Source organism: Convolutriloba macropyga, chromosome 2 (assembly GCF_964194025.1).
Source record: "Convolutriloba macropyga chromosome 2, txConMacr16.3, whole genome shotgun sequence".
NCBI classification, from domain to species: domain Eukaryota; kingdom Metazoa; phylum Xenacoelomorpha; order Acoela; family Convolutidae; genus Convolutriloba; species Convolutriloba macropyga.
The window spans coordinates 68,553,356-68,574,009 of record NC_134469.1 but is presented as its reverse complement, the minus strand read 5'-3'; the positions used below and the strand labels follow the sequence as shown (position 1 = coordinate 68,574,009).

The window sequence follows — 20,654 nt, the reverse complement described above, 5'->3', positions numbered from 1 at the left end:
ATGAAGATCTATTGATGTGCAGCCTAATTTTTTTTCTTTCTGGTTTTTTATTCCTTTTTTATTTTGTTATTATGTGTTTTTTAATTAAGAACATCGAGTTGTGGCCGTGTAATTAATGTTTGCTATTATTTGATTTATATATTTGTCATATCCAGTAGTCTCATTAAATCCAATATTTTTTAAATCCAGTATTTTTGTCATATCCAGTAGTCTCATTTAATCCTGCTTTTTTTTCACTTTTTTGTTTGTTGAACGATTTGTGAATTTTTGAAATTTTTTCTATAATTTCCTCATTTGGTAGACAATTAAATCAATACGTTTAATGTCCGCCTTAGATTACCTGGTAAAAATTTTTTTTAACTTTTTTAATGAAGACGGTCAAACCAAAAACTGAAAAATTTCTGTTTTTAACAATTAAAATTTTGGTCTTACTCCTACTCTGTGTTGTTTTTAAGTTGCCTTCAATAAAAATTTTTATATCTTGTTTGATTTGTTGACCAATTATTTCATATGTGCATTTCAAGAGCTAGTGTACATAAAACGTGATATGCTCAGAAATAAGAAAAAAATTACACATCATAATTGCGTCGAGAAGAAAATGACGAACTCTAGCGATAGTGAATCTAATACGTAGAAGGTATGGTCCTGTTAACAATATTTTGTATGCATCCTAAACATTTAATTGATCTATTTGGTAACCTATTTTTTCATTTCAATGTGGTTTTGCTTTATAATACTGGCGATTCGGGGAGTTTAGATTACTGTAACGGATATTAACTTATTTTTCTCGTAAAATGTGCATAGTTTTGCCCACCATTTTTTTGTTGGCTGTGTGTCAAATAATTACCTCGTCAGTTTTTTGTGACATCTTTTCTAAGAGAAACAAAACCAACGTTAGAAGGAAAAGTTATGTTCCAATATTGCAAGTTTGTTGAAAATAATGAACGTCTTATTTTTTTTTAATTTCAAAAAAGGACTGAGAATGGTGTTCTTTTTAAAATCTGGTTCTAATAAAACATAATTAAGCATAAGCATAGAAAGGATATTTTTCATAAAGATTCCTTTTTGACATAAGGTAAATTTTTTTTTATGATTTCTCATTATGATTAAAAGTCTAGATTCTGATGTTTTCCGTTTTTTTTTTGTTTTTGCGTTCATCTAAGCCAACTGAAATTCTCAATATAACTAATGGGAAAATTTGAAAAATGATGAACGCTCTGTCAATAAATTTGAGCAAAATAGAAACCTGAGTGTGCAAATGCGGAAAAAAAGAAAACTTTAAAGATTTCGAGCTTCACTTTTTATCCGAGAAATCAAGGAAAAGAATCGGAGAGCAAACTACATTACCAAGATTAGAAATTCTGATGTCCAATTAAGTTGACAAAATCTAAAAACACTTCAAAAAACAATATTTTCAGCTGGGCAGGAAACGCTTCGCTCAGTGGCCATCAAATCTTCTTAATAAAAGGAGCAACTTCAGTCAGAACTGCATGTATGCGAATTTTTTAGTAACAACGGTTATGATTTTTAAAGACATTTTGTTTATTTCAAGTGGAAAGCAATTATCAATGTACTCGTTTGCTGTGACTGAACTAATTTCTCCCAGTTGAGTATTGTTTACAACAGACGAAAAATGGAAAATGTTTTGTTTTGGAACACGAGTCTAAATAGTTTCTTGTGATATGTATTTGGGCCTCCAATGAGCTCTTCGCACATTCTCTTTGTTCTCATCTTGATTAGACCTGGGTTGCTTGCTTCTATTTCTTTGGGCAGATTGTCTGGCATGTGCCCGTTATGCAAATCTATCACCCCTTTTGTCTTGCATTGTGAATCTTTTCCTCTTTGGAAGCAAACACTGCTTTCTAGCACGATATGTGTTGTGCCCATGCTTTTCAGAATTGAATGAATCTGATTGGCTGGAAGCTTTGAGTAGATCTGATACGCGTTTCTGGTTCGTTTTCGGAGCCATTCGTTTTCGTAATGAGGATGGTTTGTGATTGCTCGACCGGTTCCGAGTTTGATCATGGCACAAACTTGCATTGTAGCTGTGAAAACAGAAGTTTTCGGTGTTTCTTTATTCAGGAAGTTGATCATTTCAACAGTGTCGGGGTCATAAAATTCTGTGAACGTATTCACGCGCGATACGATTGGCTGATAATTGTAGCCTATCACATAGCCGCAAAACAGAGCACCAGTTAGGATTCTGACAGGGTTCCAATTGACACCTAAATATTCATTCAGACGTTCAAGGTATACCTGAGAATATATTTCGGATTAAGCACATATATGGCGTGGTACAATCAACAGGTGCCTCTCGGCCAGTGGGACTTCAAATAGAACCATCAATTAGCTTATAATGCCGTCTGCTTTCTTAGGGGCTGAAATGATAAAAGCGGCGAAATCACATGGTTTGTAAATATGCGGTGTTAAATTAATCGTTGTTAAAAGCGGTGTTAAATTAAGCGTTGTTTCTGACTTGAAAATGTATTAATATAAAAGTGACAGAATTAAAAAATTGATTAAAAAAAGTGCTACGCTAACCTAAACCATAAAAACGCTGAAACCAAACCACGCGCAGCACAAGAGTGAATATTTTTGTTTAATCTCACAGACGTTTGTTTTTTAAATCAGTGGAGTGTTAAGGAATATAAAAAAATATTAAAATAGTCATCAATAATTTAGAAATTAGAGGCATCAAAAGAAGGCATAAATGTTGGTCAAAAACTACGCATAGAGATATTGATGACAGCTGTGGTCTGTTCTGCCCCGAAATGACTAGGCGAGCGGCTGGCCTAACAGATGAAGACAATTGAATAAGATGGACACAGAATGACAAAGACTGAGTTGTATTTGGCCCTGAATTGACTAGGCGAGCGGTTGGCGGAATACTCTTAACACGTCTGATTTTTCTGTTGTTCTTCATTTTGTTACTATAGCGGGAGAAAAGTATTTATAATAAGGAAAGTTGGAGACAACTCAGCTGGACTCGAACACCGGTCGGAGAAAACAAACGTTCGTTCTTTCGTTATTAATTCACGCTTTGATGACAACTGCGCCACTTTCCTCTGCTTCAAAACGTTAGAAATTTGATGCAGTTTATTGGATGGAGGAAACGCCTCAAGAAAAAAAAATATAAAATTTCTGGAGTTGGACTCGAACCGTTGTTGTGTTTACTTTATTAAGCTATCTTTGTGCTCTTTGCAACTGTGTCATTTGACAGCTACTTTTGGTTTTCCGACTGCAAGTTTTTCATTTGCACTATCTGTCACTCTGTTTTCCTGTTTGTTGTTGTACTTTTTTTCCTGTTTCCTGAGTTTTCCTTTTTGCGCTCTCAGTTTTTGCTTTTTTATTCTGTCATTGCGACCATTTCTGTTGTTTGAGAGACGATGATCCTTGGTATTGAGTTTCCGGGATTAAACTGGGATTGATTATCGTTTTGTTTGGTTGATCACTATTCCGAGCAGTCATCCTAGCTACTAGTCTATTTTGTATGCGGCTATAAGATTTAGTAATTAGTTGATCAAGAGTGTTTTTGCAAGAGATGAGCGGGCACTGTCGTTTCTTATATATAAGCTCTGATACAGACGGTCAGACAGTATGGTGTGTTTGATTGCCCGTTCAATATAACCGTTGGCCAGTTTAATCTGAATTTCTCTGACTGACTTCATGTTTGCCTCTTCGTGGAGTTCTTAGACTGTTACCATCTTGGTTTTCGAGGGCAAAATCGTAGAGCTCAGTTTTGAACGTTTTGTATTTTATTTATAGAGGCATGCGATTGATCCAGTCAGCAAGCATTTGAGTACAGAATTAGTGGTCTGGTCCAAGAATTGTAAACCAAAATTAGGCTTTCTTCGTTAACGTTTAGGTTACTAAGCTTCCAGAGTTGAAATAGCTTGCTGTTCGCTCTTCGTATTAAACCTTTGCAATGTTCATTCCACTTAAGGTGTGGAGTAAGAATGAAACCCAAGAATTGTATCGAACTTGTCTTCTTTTATGTTCAGCTCTAGAGAATAATCTTTCCTGGAGGTGTTTTTAAAGATCAGGTAATGAGTTTTATTTGGGTTAATTTTAATTTTTCAATGAGTCGCACCAATAATTAGACTATTGAGAAATAATTGGAGATGTTTTTGGATTAATTTGGGGGATGTTGACCTATATTAGAGAGCAAAGTCGTCAGCGAACTGTGAGACCTGGGCTTTTACTTCCGGCAAACCACTGAAGTTAATGAGGAAGAGAATGGAAGCAATTACGCTCCCCTGAGGTAATCCAGCTGTCGGTCTGAAACTGTCACTGACAGTTGAGTTTATCTTCACGAACACGTTGCTTTGCGATAAGAATGAATTTATCTATCTTATGACTGAATTCTTTAGCCCTATCGAGTTTAATTTGTGCACCATTCCTAGGCGCCATACAGCATCGAACGCTTTTTCGACATCCAAGCATATGAAACCAACCATTTGGGACCACTGAAAGGCTTCACTGACGTGCTGAGTGAGTTTAATGAGGATGTCAGTGGTGCAGCGCTGTTTCCTGTAAGCACTCTGAGTCTCGCCGAATATATTTTGGCTTTAACAATATTCCATAACGATATTTTTCACAACAGTTTCACATATTTTGCCTATACAATTTGTAAGACTAATTGGTCGGTAGATTTCAGCATTCGATCGGTCTTTGTATTGTTTTGGTATCATTATTATCTGGGATTCTTTCCAGTTAACTGGAACATACGAGTTGGTTATGGAGCTAGATATGAGAAGACAGGCAAGGACTTTAACATTTTTAGGTAATTCTTCAAGGATTTTGTAGTAAATTTTGTCCACCCAGGGCATGTTTTTCTCGTCTCTTTCAGGATTTCATCAAATTTTGTCGTTTTAACTACAATGCCAAGTTGTTCAGTATGTTCATTTGTAATTATTCTTGCTTCTGTTTCATTTTCAGTATTGTCACAGAGTTTAGAAATTATTGATGATTCCGTTTGGTGATTTTTCATTGTGTTCTTTAGCAGCTATTTGTACATTTCACTTTTCTTTTTGTCGTTGACCGCCACGCAATCTTTGTTGAATAGTTTTGGCTTTTCTGCAGATTTTTATTTGGGCTCGTTTTTATTAGTTATTTTTTATTGCTTTCCAGAAGCCTTTTCTACCCTTATCACATGCTTTTTCGAAGACCTTTGCCCCTTTTTGTTTCTTCTGATCGCATCATTGATCGTTTAATTTTTTTCTGTAGATAATTTATCTCCGTTCTTAAAGAGGTATAGTGATCGCCAACTGCTATTTTGAGCTCTCTTTGCATTTTTCTCTTCAGTTTTATCAGATTTTGCGTTTTTGCGTCTCAACACTGTAGGGGAACTCTTTTTTGTTAATGCAGGAGTCTTCCAAAGATTTGCTTATTAAATCAATTAAACTGGTGCTAAACTGACTTAATTCTGGATACTTCTTTTCTGGATACTTCACTAGCCATATATTTGATGATCTGTGTAATTTTTTTGCATGTTCTCTAAACTGTTTGTTGTTGATTTTTGATTTCAGTTGAAAAATTTCACCTTTTCTTAGGTTCATTGTCGTAATTGTAAACTTGTGATCGCTGGCTAATTCTTCTGATACTTGAAAATCGTTAAAATGCGCAAAAATTGAATTATCGCAAAAGTGCAGTTTTAACATATTTTTACGTTTTCCGTCAAGCGACTAATAGGTCTGATAACCGTTGTTTCGCAGTTTAAAAGTGCCCTTGTCATAAATAATTAGGAGATTTTCTCCATTTTCAGAATCAAATGAGCAGTTTAGTTCATGGTGGGGAGCATTGAAGTCGCCACACATTTTTTAACTTTCCTGAAAATATTTTATCTGTCAACAGCGGCTTTCAAGGGGAATTGTAAGCAGTTATTATCCAAAAATCATTGAAAGAGGGCAACTTATGGCAAATTTTAAGTGTTTATAGTGTTCTTCCATTGCTATCAGTTTCTTTTTCTACTGGTTCTATTAGCTTGATAGCAGTGCTGTTCTTCACTAAGATAGCAGAGCCATGATGACCGTTAATGCAAGTTTCCGTTGCAACGATGTAGTTGTTGAGGGGGGGGGGGTTGTTTTTTTTTCCAGATCATAACTTCATTCAAACAAATTACATCTATTTAGTCTTCTGTTGAAAACAAAATCATTTATTTTTTTTGTTTAGTCGGCGACAGTTCCATTGCAAAACCTTGAGCTGATCCATTTTGCAAAAAGTTTTGGCTGTTTGGCAAATTGTTTGTTTGAATTGAAATAACAGTAGCTGTATTTGTGCTTTTTACGCTGTCATGTATTCTTTGGCCGTCAATTTTTTCATTGAAGATACGTGAGGCGCTGTTAGAAACAATATTTATTATGTCACTGTAGGACATAGTGTTAAGAACTGTTCGTTTTTTACTCAAAACTTCAGCTACTAGAACAGCAATTTTTTCAGGTGATGGAGTTAGATCAGTCTTTGCTTGAGAATGCAGTTTATTAGCTACGGCTGAGAATTTATCCTCATTTATCTTATTTGAGGCCTCTGCTAACTTATGCTGATATGCTGGACAGCCTCGATAAACAGTCGCCTGAGTACCGCCACAGTTTGAGCATTTGGCATTTTCTTTGGCAACAGTGCATTCTTTAACACTATGATCTTGCGAGCAGCGAAGACATCGAATTGCATTACTGAAGCAAGTATAATACATCCTGTTCTACCAGTTTTGTTATCAAGCTTATGAATTTCAGGAAAATTTGCACAATTTCTTATGAAAAATGAGGAGAAAACCCTGCGAAGAAAGCGGTATTATAACTTTGACTATATTATAAACAAAAGACAATACCTGTTTTGGAATGGATGAATGCAAACAGTCGTTTGTCTGTTAAGTAAACAGAAGCGAGTGGACACATTGAAGCAACCCAGAGGAACTTGAATCTGGCAGCTGACAGAGCCAGCACTCCCAACACACAACTCACTGAGAAGAGACATACCAGCTCGGGCCTGTTCTTCAAATTGAAACTCTGCCATTCGTCCGGCTCACGGTCACGCCAGTTCCTAAATACATTACAAAATTTAACACCAAGCTGAAATCCGCTAAAAACGGAAACACCGAACCAAACCGATCATGAAACTATTTTAAAGCGCAATCTCGTACCAAAATTTAAATTTGTGCTAATGGTCCAGACTTTTGTTCGACTCTTTTCCGGACTTTCGTGCTACTTGTGATCAATATCTAGACTTTGGCCTCTGTTCAGGCCAAACCAGACCGAAATGGCGTCTGATCAGGCCTAGGGGTGAACAGATCATTTTGTAGACCTTTTGGTTTGAGTCGCACTATGGCCCTCATACTATAAATCGTCAAATTTATTTCTGACAACCAAACTATTTATATAAAAAACAATGTTGAAAACTAGCTTTCCGAGGAGAAATTAGGAGAATTTAGAGAATTTAGGAGAATTAGAAGAATTTAGAGTCACGCCAAATTATGAATTTAGAGTGACGCCAAAATAGATTTCAATAATAAATTTAATAAATTAAATGATTGATTTATGAGTTATTTTCAAAAATAAAAAAAATGCCTGACACATTTTTTTAGATACCAATAAAAATCCTCGAATGTGATCCCGTGCAGTGTTTAGAGATAAGGCGCAAGCAAGAATCAGTGTTTACCAACCTTGAAAGATGTTGGCCTTTCTCTGTGAATTATACAAATGAAGCAAACAGTTAAGTGGCCTGATCTCTTTTTGTTTTTGTCGTCTTTACGGTCTTCATTGTTCCTAAGGTCATGTTCCAATTAAAATTTTTATTTTGTCAAAAGAATAAACAGTTATCTTTAGCTGTGATCCTTAATTTTTTTTATCGTCAAATGGATTTTGAACAAAAAATCTTGAAGTTTTTCATTTCAAGTATTTTCGTTTTTTCCAAAAACTTAGTTGAAGAAGTACATTTTTAAAAAATTCTTCCTATTGACAGGAGTACAAGGAATCACTGAAAGCAAAGCAATTTCTGATCATAGATGATCACAGTCAAGCATGAAACGCCAGATAACTTTTCTTTGATTGAAAATAATTTTTGTTAATTGTTGTTCTCAATTTTGCAAGAAAACTTTTCAAAACTATTTTATGATCTTTTCATTTGAGTCAAAAAGTCGTCAGGACTAAGGAGATATTGGTAAAGCATATGCATACTCTACGATTAGACCAAGGGTTTATGTTCTAATTTAAAAAACATTTTATTCGAGCTAATGTCTGACTTTGTCGGCGCAAAATTTCAGCTTTTAACAGATATATGTCACCAAAAAGTCACTCTTTGACTTGTTGGCGCAAAATCAGATGTTGGCAACAGTAATTGCAGAAAATGAACATTCAAAAACACAACAAGGCAGGTCCTGAAATTGAATCAAATAAACAAAACGACTCACTATCATGTTTAGTAGAATAATTTTCTGTGGTTAAAAAAAACGTATACCAAAACAGGCAAAGTTGAACATTTAAAAAAATTCAAACAAAATTATCCCCATATTTGAGAGAATCAGTGATGACTCCGTCTATAAAAGTTTTACAGGTTTTCATATATTCTTTTGTAGACAAATTGATTTTAAAAGTCAGGGAGACTTGTCATTACAGAGACTAACATGAAAACACCAGGAACACTGGACATAGAGGAATGTCAAAGACAAATGTCTTTTTTTGAGACAAAAGAACATCCTCAAAGTTGTTCAATATGGCATAAAACAAAAAAAACTCATCTTTAAAGCCTCATTAGAAGGCTTAGTTGATATGTCATTAACGAGACTGTAACACATGACATTAAAGAAAATTCAAAAACTGGTGAAACTCAAACAGTCACTAATTTTCAATGTAAACAAATAAGACCAATGCTGTAAAAACCAATCGATTCTCAATAAATACAATCAAGTTAATTTCGCAACAGAGCTAATTACACTTTTTTCGATTAAAACTATTTGACAGGACAACATAAAGAACTACAGCCTCATGCAAATCATTAAAATTTTATAAGACTGCATATCGATATTGTCATAAAATCGTAAATTAATCAACTGTAGACAACAAAAAGTTTTCTAAGTTTCCGCTAAAAGAAAACTTGTTGAACTTTTCATTATTCAAACTAAGCCATAAAAAACAAAAAGACAAAAAATTTTACTAGACACTTTTTTCACTAATATTTATAATAAGATTACGTAATGACAAAAACGTAAAACTGAAAATCACAGCAGGAAATCCTAGATAATTTTGTTTGTTTTTCAAAGGGCCAATGGGATCTGTCAAAAATGAGATTGAGTTTGAATTCAACAAAAAAGCAAGTAGGTGCAAAACTAAAAATTCACGTTTACTTTATCATGACAGTTAGCAAAAAGAATTAGACAGGATAATGAATAATCGGTGACGTTAAAATCTGCATATAACCTTGTCACAGCTAACACCGTGTAGACTGAATGTATGCTAAAGGTCTTCAAACGTTCAACAACATCTTTGCTCTCATCCAATCAGACAGAATGATGCAAATATCAAATCTTGTGATAGTTGAGGCAACAAAATTTTTAAAACAAGTCAGCAGATGAACCCGTTTTTCCTAACTTATTAGTTTTTTTCGTTAGGGGCTCCAAAATTTTGTTTACTGATTCCACTAAGCAACAGAAACGATGTTGCGCTAATTGAAAAACAGTAAATTAAAAAGGAAGATCAATGAAAGGGTTTAAAAAAAAATTGGTCTCTGTCATTAACTTTCGCTGATATCTTACACCAAATCACAATAGAATTCTGAACTCTTTAGGAGCTCCATGAGATTCGTGCCTGAAGAGGATGAAAATTTTTACATTTTTCTTCAGTATGTGTAAATTTTTCATCATTTTCCTTAAAAGTATATTAAGGGTCAAAAATAGAAGTTAATCAAATCAAAAAACAGAAAAGCCAAAGGACAACAAAATAGTAAAAGCTCAAAAACCTCTTGAAACAGAAATGTTAAAAACTTGAAAACTTATAGACAAATTGAAGAATCGCTGAAAATGCGCAACAGTAAAGTTAAAAAAGATAAAAACCTTAAGATAGTTTTTGAAAACTTGCATAGATCAGTTAGAAATGTTTCTATAAAGAACGTCAATGGGAGACTAAAATTAAAACTTGTCAATAGTGAACTTGGTATCAAGACAACAAAATAAAGCAAATGCCCTCAAAACCACAAAATTCACTAATTCACGTTGAATGAAAAACAAAGGATTTAAAAGAAAATCTGTTAGTAAGCTATTAATTTATTCAAACAATAGCAACTATCAACTCTTAGAACCTCACAAGCACTTGCCAATCCGGAGAGAAGCAAAAGCGGAATTGGAAGCCAACATGCCAAACGTAAAACAAAATTCTCCCTTAATACCAATTTATTATTTGCTCGAACACTATTTTTTTTGTTTTACTTAAAAGCAGTGTCAATAGTTTTAACTATTTCATTTTTTTTCATTAATACTTCGGCCTAACACTAATCTCTACTGCAGTTTCATTTCTCAATGACATCAAAAATTCGAAAAGGTGTTAGAGGTCTTAGGAAAGAGATTGCAGAACAAGTCCTGAAACTCAATCAACACTAAAACCTGAAAAATTCTGGCCTGACCAGCAGCCCAAATTCACAAAAGTATACCAAAAGTAATGATTTGCGGCAATTCTAACTTTGTATATTTTGTCGTCCAAAATTATTTTTACAGAATTTCACTTTTTGGTAAAACAACCATTCTTTTAATCAACATGCCGACAAAATTTCACTTCTAGAACCTTCTCTCAAAAATTGGAAGTAAAATTGACCTTAATCATACACAATCGATAACAATTATAACTAATTTTAGCAGTTTTCATCCGAATTTGAGCAAAAATTAATGAGAGATCTAAAACACAAAAACGAGCCGAAATTGGAATAAACCCACGGTTAAAGTTACATGTTGTAACATTATAAATCAAACATACTACATCTTTCTCTTGAATTACCATTAAAAAAACTAAGGTTCAGTGTCTAGTTTTCGTGAATTAATTTATAAAAATAAACTTTAAAGCCTTCAATTTTTCGTCCATTGGAACTCGTTCGTGTCTTTTATGCATCTCTTCCTTTAAGTCTTCCTAACATTTTTTCTCTGACTTTATTTCTCAGAGCTCTTGGAAGTTTATTCCATTTCCAAACGAAGTTTCTTATAATTGAATTTGGAGTCCATTTTGATTTACATTACATTTTGTTGTGAGCGAAAAATCATGTGTACGATGTTTTAAGTTATTTGCAATGTCTCCGATTAATCTGAATTTCTTTTGGTCTTGTATGTTTGACAATGGCTTGTTGGACAATATCAAAAAGACTAATTATTGAAGTTTTGGCTATTTAAAATTCTGCGGGAAGTTTTTTTTATTTTCAAGAAGAAACTTTTGAGCACTGTCATATTTTGTTCGTAAAAAGCAAACTTTTATGCTCCATCAAATTTGTTTGTTTATTCTGTCAATTGAGCAGGATGGCAAACTTTAAAAAAAAGATCGCACTAAATTCTAAATGCTAGATAAAACAAGCGATATAAAGAGATTTTTTCGAGCCCTTAAAGGTATTTAATTGCGTACCAAATAAATTGATCTGATAGCTAAAGCCATTTTGCTGATCACATTATTAGTTTGTTTTTGGTATGTCAACTTTTTGTCAAGAATAACAACTAAGTATCTGCATTCATCTGTTGATTTCAATGAATGACTTTTAAATTCAACGCAACGGACAATTGGTAATTTTTCATTTTCGAAAACCATTATTTCTGTTTTCCCGTCATTTAGAGTTAACTTGTTTTTGTTTCATTTATTGTTCAGTTTCCATCAATATTTTTTTAACCTTTGCTTCTGAAAATTGTTCATTTTTTCTTGACATAAAATTGCTGTGTCATCTGCAAATTGTAAAACATTCGAACTTTTCCCTATTTCCTCACCGAAGTCATTTACATAAAGCATGAATTTTAGTGGTCCTAATACATTCCTTTTGGGAACACCGTGATTTATAATTGTCCAGTCGGATTCAACTATTCCTTTTTTAACACAATGTTTCCTGCTAATTAGAGACGAATTCAATATGATTATTGCGTTATCTCCAAAACCATATTTTTCAATTTTTTTATGAAAACTGCAAAGTAAATTAAATTAAAAGCTTCTGCCAAATCCAAACAGATTGTTAAGACTATATATTTGTCTTCAACGTATTGATTTATTTTCTCTGTCAGGGCAATTATTGTATGAAGACACAACTTTTGTTTTTGGAAAGCAAATTGGTTTTTGTTAATTGTTTTATTCATATCTAAATGTCCCAAAGTTTGCTCCAAGAGAAATTTTCCAAAAAATTTTGCTGATGTGGTAAGGACCGAAATTGATCGATAATTTTCAGGGTTATGCCTGTCGCCTTTCTTATAGATGGGAGTGACATAGGCTTCTTTTAAAATATCACGGAATGTGTTTGCGTTTATACACTCGTTAATAGCAAACTGTAAATGGGTTCCAATGGACAACTTACAATCTTTTAGTGCCCAGGATGGTATATAATTTTTGGTACTGCTGATTTTTGGGTTGGTAGTTTGTCAAAAACTATGTATATTTCTCTTCTTTTTACCTGCCTGAAACTGAATTCATTTCCTTTAAAATTAAAAGAAGGCAACTTAGGAGCAACTACTTCACCCTTGTAAAGTCCAAGACGGGCAAAACAATTATTCAAACAGTTAGCAATGCTTTTTTATCTGATATTACGTTATTGCCCTCTTTCAGCTGTGCAGTTTTCTTCTGTCTGTTTGTTTGAGTTAAATTTATTTTTAATAATTTTTCATTGTTCTTCTGAAGTTGGGTGATTCTCGAAAAATTGTTTCGTATAATCGTCAGATGCTTGACGTAATTTTTTACTAACATTGTTTCTCAGTACTTTGTAGCTGTTAAAGAGCTCTTGGTTAGGATCTTTTATCCATTCATTGAACACACGATGCTTGTCATTAATGAGACTGAGCAGCTCTTGTGATAGCCATTTTTTGTCCTCTTTTTTGTTTTCACTTTTGTTTTCACTTTTCAATTTACACAAAATTTAAACCTCGATAACTCCTCAGAAAAGACAATTTTTTTAAATCTTCAAATCTAATTTTTAAACGCTCTTTAAAATGATATTGCTCGTTTCTTTAAACGTCAAATACATCGATCGGCAAAATTTGACTGAAAAAAAGCAGTTGAGCATGTAGTCCCCCCAACTAAAGGTGTTCGGCTCATAAAGAGCTCGTTGTCCAATTACAGTAGATTATAACATCAAAAAAAAAATAGTTTAATTGGAGTCACATAAATTAATCCAAAAATTTATCACCTTATTTGCAAATTTTGTTGCAGAGTGGTCAGATGCTAAAAATCTTACAAAACTCTTGCAAAATGATGCATAATCATACTGCAGTCTTGCAGATAAGAGTATTTACAGATAACTGCCCCAGTGTGACTATGAAATCAACAGTTCATTTTACTTCTTCAAAATTGGTTCTTGATCGCCGTCGCACTAGTTCTGTTAACGTTTTACAGTGGAAAAAAATGATTCCAAATTTGGCAGGAGAAGCAGACATTACTTGCCTTTTCAAAGATATGATAAGAAGACCTATCATAACAAGTGATCCTGCGGCATAAGGAGCCAAAAGTCCAGTAGTGACCAGGTGTTGGATGATCTCAATTGGCAACAGAGTGAAGATGCGCTCACATAGATAGAGGTTTGAGTCGAAGTCAGTTCTGAGGACGTTTGGGTCCCACGTGAACAATTTGTAGTAGAGGAATTTAACAATGTGGTTGCCTTCCTCGACATTCAGGTACATCTTCAATTGTAAGCTAAATAAAAAAGAGACCATTGCATGAGTTTTTTTCGTTATATCAGTCCGTTTCCTTGAGATCATAAATTTTGTAAAGCACAAAAAAAACAAACTTAATCTTTGAAATACTTTTTCTATGATTGTTGAGATCGTTGACAATTGATTAATTTTTTGTGCCGAGTTGTGGTTAATGATGAAAACTTCTGTTAACAAAATATTTGATATTGTTGAAGTTAGAGACAACAAAGTTATAGAGTGTGTTCAAAAACAATTATATATAGAAAATTACCTGGAAAACACTGTTGATGAAATTGTGACAGCAATAGCGAACACAGCCAGTATGCACTTCAGAGAAAAGTAACGAATTCTCGGGGCCATATCGCCAAACGTGATCAATACAAACGTTGCAATCGGAATGAAACTAATTGGAATCGAGACCCATATAAATTTATTTCCAAACTGTGCCATTGAACAGGTCATAAGCGAAACCCACTCTATCCATAACAGCAGAACTGTTTCACGTTTTGGAAGTATATCAATAAGAGCTGCGCCGAAAAGTGCCAGTGACGTAAGCATCAAAACGAATTGGTTGAACTGCCAAAATAGACAAAACAGGGAACAGGCAATATAGGAACATATAACAAAATAACTTTTTTCATCTTTGATTTTCTTGGATTGTAAATCGCGATGCAACATAGTATAAAAAGGAAATAAAAAGGTGTTGCCCAGTTTTCACGCAATGCGGGTGATTGGTCAGCTCTAGTGACGTCAGAGATGTTGATTATGACCAATGACGCGCAGATTAGTGAGCCTGAAATGAAATATTTACAATTGATTTCTGCAAAAGATAAACAGAAGAAATATCATCACTTAACAATATTTCTTGGAATATAGAAAATTGATGCAAGCAAGACCCGAAGGAAAGCTTTTTAGGTGCTAAAATTATTTTGGTTTCTCAATTTTATCCCCGTACTGGTAATAGTTTGAAGAAAAACAAATTCATTTTGTTGAAACGACTTAGAGCTGTTTAAAATTGGCACGGCTGCTCCTTTGTTTTCAACAATATGTTTTTTTAAGGGCGTCAGACCTAATGCTTTCTGAAGTTTTTCTGACCAAAGCTTAATCGTATTGTAAAAAATATTAGATTTGATTAACTTTTTGCCAGATTAAGTCTTTTTGACTAGGCCTCTTGAAAAATCGTTCAAGATAACACCATCAGACAATGCGGGACAACAGATGCATCTTGTATTTTTGGCATTTTTATAAGATTACCCTTAATCTGGCAAGATCGAACAAAGTAGCCAGTCGGTATGAGCTAGAGGCCAGCTCAGATTTATCAACCAGATTTGAACTAGTAAAAATGCAATTACTCAATTTCAAACTCACCAATAAATGACTGAGAGACAACATAAGCTGAACTGATCAAACTAAGAGAGAGTAGGGACTGTATTGTGAACAGAACTCTGACGTAAAACATGATTGGATGGAGTGACTTGAGAGCAGAGTGTCCCACAAATGTCAGGTAGGCTCTAGCCACTGCAATCTCTTGAAATACGTTGAATCTCTCTATTATGTTAATTGTACGCCCAAACTCAGTTCGGTTGTCTGTTTGAATTGCCTCCAAACCACGGTCAAAGTCCTAAAAAAATGAGAAATGGAAGTGCATTCTCTTTTGAAACTTTCTACCTCTTCAAAATTTTTGCTTTCTATAACTCCTTACCGTGCTCCACTCTATTGGTTATTAATTGCCCAAAAAAAATTAGAATTGAATAATTGTGACACCGATATTTTTAGGAAAAGCAGCGACGTTTCACAATTTTTCAATTCTTTTATGATAATTTTTGATCTCTTGTAAAAGAAAGGAGAAGATTGGAACTGAACACTCTTGACCGCAAAAATTGTAAATGAAATGTTTTCAATCCAAACCATAAAATGAATAACAGTGTGAGAAAAACGCTTGAAAAATCGCGTAAAAATTTAAGTAAAGATCTGAAGACTTCCTCATCCTCTCTGAGCAGAAAATACTACTCATCAGTCAATACTTAAACACACGAACCGTATAAAACATTGAAAAGTAGAAAGAAAAATAAGCTCATTTTTTTGAGCGTTAATAAAAAACATCAGATAGAACTCTATTTGTACACCTTAAATGACCCTTATACGATACAAGCTTCAAATCATGTATATTAGTGTACTTTGATTGTAAGAACATAAATTCTTTGTAACCAGTTTAGTTGACTTGCGGATGAATTATACTTTAGTCCCCTTATCAAAAAATAGTGACCACTTAACCGCAAAATCTGTAAATGAATAATAACAGATTCAAAATAGAAGTTTTTTTTCATTTTTTTAGGCTGAACCAAACTTTATCTCAATTTAACTCTGTTTCATCAATTTTAAATAACAAGAAAACGATCAATCACAATATAGCCGGTATATTAAGGAAAATAGCCGCTGATGGCCTCCATTGACCTAAGATAGGAACAAAATAGTAGGAGAAAATAAAACTGAACATTGGCAACCGACAGCCTCAAAGTGTTCAAAAATTTTCCAAATTGGTTCAGTTTTTTATGATTCAATATGGTCAACAATAAAAAAAAATAATTGTGGTTCCTGAGTGCGGAAGTGCATTAGGCCTACAGTGGCCTGTTCTCAGCTGTCCTTTTTTCTTATTATTCCCCACATTTCAGATTGAGATTTTTATGAGCAGCATTGCTCTTTTTGGCGACTCTAGCCACTTTTTGCGTCTGAAACTTTCACGTGGTACCATTATTGCTCCCAACACTGGTCAAGCTATGGTGAACCTTAAGCTATGGTTAAGTAAGAGCTCATCCTCACACAGACAGCTTCACGGATGCTGGGGTTTGAAATCTCAATCATTGGCGTGTGAACCATACACCTTAATTCTCGGCTAACACGCCATTCTCAATTAGAGGACAATCAATTTAATATTAATACTAATACTAAAAATTCACGTTTACTTTATCATGACAGTTAGCAAAAAGAATTAGACAGGATAATGAATAATCGGTGACGTTAAAATCTGCATATAACCTTGTCACAGCTAACACCGTGTAGACTGAATGTATGCTAAAGGTCTTCAAACGTTCAACAACATCTTTCCTCTCATCCAATCAGACAGAATGATGCAAATATCAAATCTTGTGATAGTTGAGGCAACAAAATTTTTAAAACAAGTCAGCAGATGAACCCGTTTTTCCTAACTTATTAGTTTGTTTCGTTAGGGGCTCCAAAATTTTGTTTACTGATTCCACTAAGCAACAGAAACGATGTTGCGCTAATTGAAAAACAGTAAATTAAAAAGGAAGATCAATGAAAGGGTTTAAAAAAAAATTGGTCTCTGTCATTAACTTTCGCTGATATCTTACAACAAATCACAATAGAATTCTGAACTCTTTAGGAGCTCCATGAGATTCGTGCCTGAAGAGGATGAAAATTTTTACATTGTTCTTCAGTATGTGTAAATTTTTCATCATTTTCCTTAAAAGTATATTAAGGGTCAAAAATAGAAGTTAATCAAATCAAAAAACAGAAAAGCCAAAGGACAACAAAATAGTAAAAGCTCAAAAACCTCTTGAAACAGAAATGTTAAAAACTTGAAAACTTATAGACAAATTGAAGAATCGCTGAAAATGCGCAACAGTAAAGTTAAAAAAGATAAAAACCTTAAGATAGTTTTTGAAAACTTGCATAGATCAGTTAGAAATGTTTCTATAAAGAACGTCAATGGGAGACTAAAATTAAAACTTGTCAATAGTGAACTTGGTATCAAGACAACAAAATAAAGCAAATGCCCTCAAAACCACAAAATTCACTAATTCACGTTGAATGAAAAACAAAGGATTTAAAAGAAAGTCTGTTAGTAAGCTATTAATTTATTCAAACAATAGCAACTATCAACTCTTAGAACCTCACAAGCACTTGCCAATCCGGAGAGAAGCAAAAGCGGAATTGGAAGCCAACATGCCAAACGTAAAACAAAATTCTCCCTTAATACCAATTTATTATTTGCTCGAACACTATTTTTTTTGTTTTACTTAAAAGCAGTGTCAATAGTTTTAACTATTTCATTTTTTTTCATTAATACTTCGGCCTAACACTAATCTCTACTGCAGTTTCATTTCTCAATGACATCAAAAATTCGAAAAGGTGTTAGAGGTCTTAGGAAAGAGATTGCAGAACAAGTCCTGAAACTCAATCAACACTAAAACCTGAAAAATTCTGGCCTGACCAGCAGCCCAAATTCACAAAAGTATACCAAAAGTAATGATTTGCGGCAATTCTAACTTTGTATATTTTGTCGTCCAAAATTATTTTTACAGAATTTCACTTTTTGGTAAAACAACCATTCTTTTAATCAACATGCCGACAAAATTTCACTTCTAGAACCTTCTCTCAAAAATTGGAAGTAAAATTGACCTTAATCATACACAATCGATAACAATTATAACTAATTTTAGCAGTTTTCATCCGAATTTGGGCAAAAATTAATGAAAGAGATCTAAAACACGAAAACGAGCCGAAATTGGAATAAACCCACGGTTAAAGTTACATGTTGTAACATTATAAATCAAACATACTACATCTTTCTCTTGAATTACCATTAAAAAAACTAAGGTTCAGTGTCTAGTTTTCGTGAATTAATTTATAAAAATAAACTTTAAAGCCTTCAATTTTTCGTCCATTGGAACTCGTTCGTGTCTTTTTTGCATCTCTTCCTTTAAGTCTTCCTAACATTTTTTCTCTGACTTTATTTCTCAGAGCTCTTGGAAGTTTATTCCATTTCCAAACGAAGTTTCTTATAATTGAATTTGGAGTCCATTTTGATTTACATTACATTTTGTTGTGAGCGAAAAATCATGTGTACGATGTTTTAAGTTATTTGCAATGTCTCCGATTAATCTGAATTTCTTTTGGTCTTGTATGTTTGACAATGGCTTGTTGGACAATATCAAAAAGACTAATTATTGAAGTTTTGGCTATTTAAAATTCTGCGGGAAGTTTTTTTTATTTTCAAGAAGAAATTTTTGAGCACTGTCATATTTTGTTCGTAAAAAGCAAACTTTTATGCTCCATCAAATTTGTTTGTTTATTCTGTCAATTGAGCAGGATGGCAAACTTTAAAAAAAAGATCGCACTAAATTCTAAATGCTAGATAAAACAAGCGATATAAAGAGATTTTTTCGAGCCCATAAAGGTATTTAATTGCGTACCAAATAAATTGATCTGATAGCTAAAGCCATTTTGCTGATCACATTATTAGTTTGTTTTTGGTATGTCAACTTTTTGTCAAGAATAACAACTAAGTATCTGCATTCATCTGTTGATTTCAATGAATGACTTTTAAATTCAACGCAACGGACAATTGGTAATTTTTCATTTTCGAAAACCATTATTTCTGTTTTCCCGTCATTTAGAGTTAACTTGTTTTTGTTTCATTTATTGTTCAGTTTCCATCAATATTTTTTTAACCTTTGCTTCTGAAAATTGTTCATTTTTTCTTGACATAAAATTGCTGTGTCATCTGCAAATTGTAAAACATTCGAACTTTTCCCTATTTCCTCACCGAAGTCATTTACATAAAGCATGAATTTTAGTGGTCCTAATACATTCCTTTTGGGAACACCGTAATTTATAATTGTCCAGTCGGATTCAACTATTCCTTTTTTAACACAATGTTTCCTGCTAATTAGAGACGAATTCAATATGATTATTGCGTTATCTCCAAAACCATATTTTTCAATTTTTTTATGAAAACTGCAAAGTAAATTAAATTAAAAGCTTCTGCCAAATCCAAACAGATTGTTAAGACTATATATTTGTCTTCAACGTATTGATTTATTTTCTCTGTCAGGGCAATTATTGTATGAAGACACAACTTTTGTTTTTGGAAAGCAAATTGGTTTTTGTTAATTGTTTTATTCATATCTAAATGTCCCAAAGTTTGCTCCAAGAGAAATTTTCCAAAAAATTTTGCTGATGTGGTAAGGACCGAAATTGATCGATAATTTTCAGGGTTATGCCTGTCGCCTTTCTTATAGATGGGAGTGACATAGGCTTCTTTTAAAATATCACGGAATGTGTTTGCGTTTATACACTCGTTAATAGCAAACTGTAAATGGGTTCCAATGGACAACTTACAATCTTTTAGTGCCCAGGATGGTATATAATTTTTGGTACTGCTGATTTTTGGGTTGGTAGTTTGTCAAAAACTATGTATATTTCTCTTCTTTTTACCTGCCTGAAACTGAATTCATTTCCTTTAAAATTAAAAGAAGGCAACTTAGGAGCAACTACTTCGCCCTTGTAAAGTCCAAGACGGGCAAAACAATTATTCAAACAGTTAGCAATGCTTTTTTATCTGATATTACGTTATTGCCCTCTTTCAGCTGTGCAGTTTTCTTCTGTCTGTTTGTTTGAGTTAAATTTATTTTTAATAATTTTTCATTGTTCTTCTGAACTTGGGTGATTCTCGAAAAATTGTTTCGTATAATCGTCAGATGCTTGACGTAATTTTTTACTAACATTGTTTCTCAGTACTTTGTAGCTGTTAAAGAGCTCTTGGTTAGGATCTTTTATCCATTCATTGAACACACGATGCTTGTCATTAATGAGACTGAGCAGCTCTTGTGATAGCCATTTTTTGTCCTCTTTTTTGTTTTCACTTTTGTTTTCACTTTTCAATTTACACAAAATTTAAACCTCGATAACTCCTCAGAAAAGACAATTTTTTTAAATCTTCAAATCTAATTTTTAAACGCTCTTTAAAATGATATTGCTCGTTTCTTTAAACGTCAAATACATCGAT

The 20,654-nt window shown here is 33.5% G+C and overlaps 2 protein-coding genes across 2 annotated transcripts in view; one reads left to right on the top strand and one right to left on the bottom strand.

The window, feature by feature from the left end:
• Positions 1–1,608: 1,608 nt before the first annotated feature.
• The window catches only part of LOC142334978 (protein C-mannosyl-transferase DPY19L3-like), a 29,250-nt gene continuing 10,204 nt past the window's right edge, over positions 1,609–20,654 (bottom strand). The window contains 3 exon segments of the mRNA XM_075383305.1: positions 1,609–2,225; positions 6,827–7,038; positions 13,596–13,844. Coding sequence (XP_075239420.1) covers positions 1,618–2,225; positions 6,827–7,038; positions 13,596–13,844 — 1,069 coding nt within the window. The 3' untranslated portion in view covers positions 1,609–1,617.
• The window catches only part of LOC142334647 (small ubiquitin-related modifier 2-like), a 442,392-nt gene continuing 427,123 nt past the window's right edge, over positions 5,386–20,654 (top strand). The window contains exon 1 of the mRNA XM_075382850.1: positions 5,386–5,395. The gene's annotated coding sequence lies outside the window, so the exon portion shown is untranslated. The remainder of the gene's footprint in view (positions 5,396–20,654) is intronic.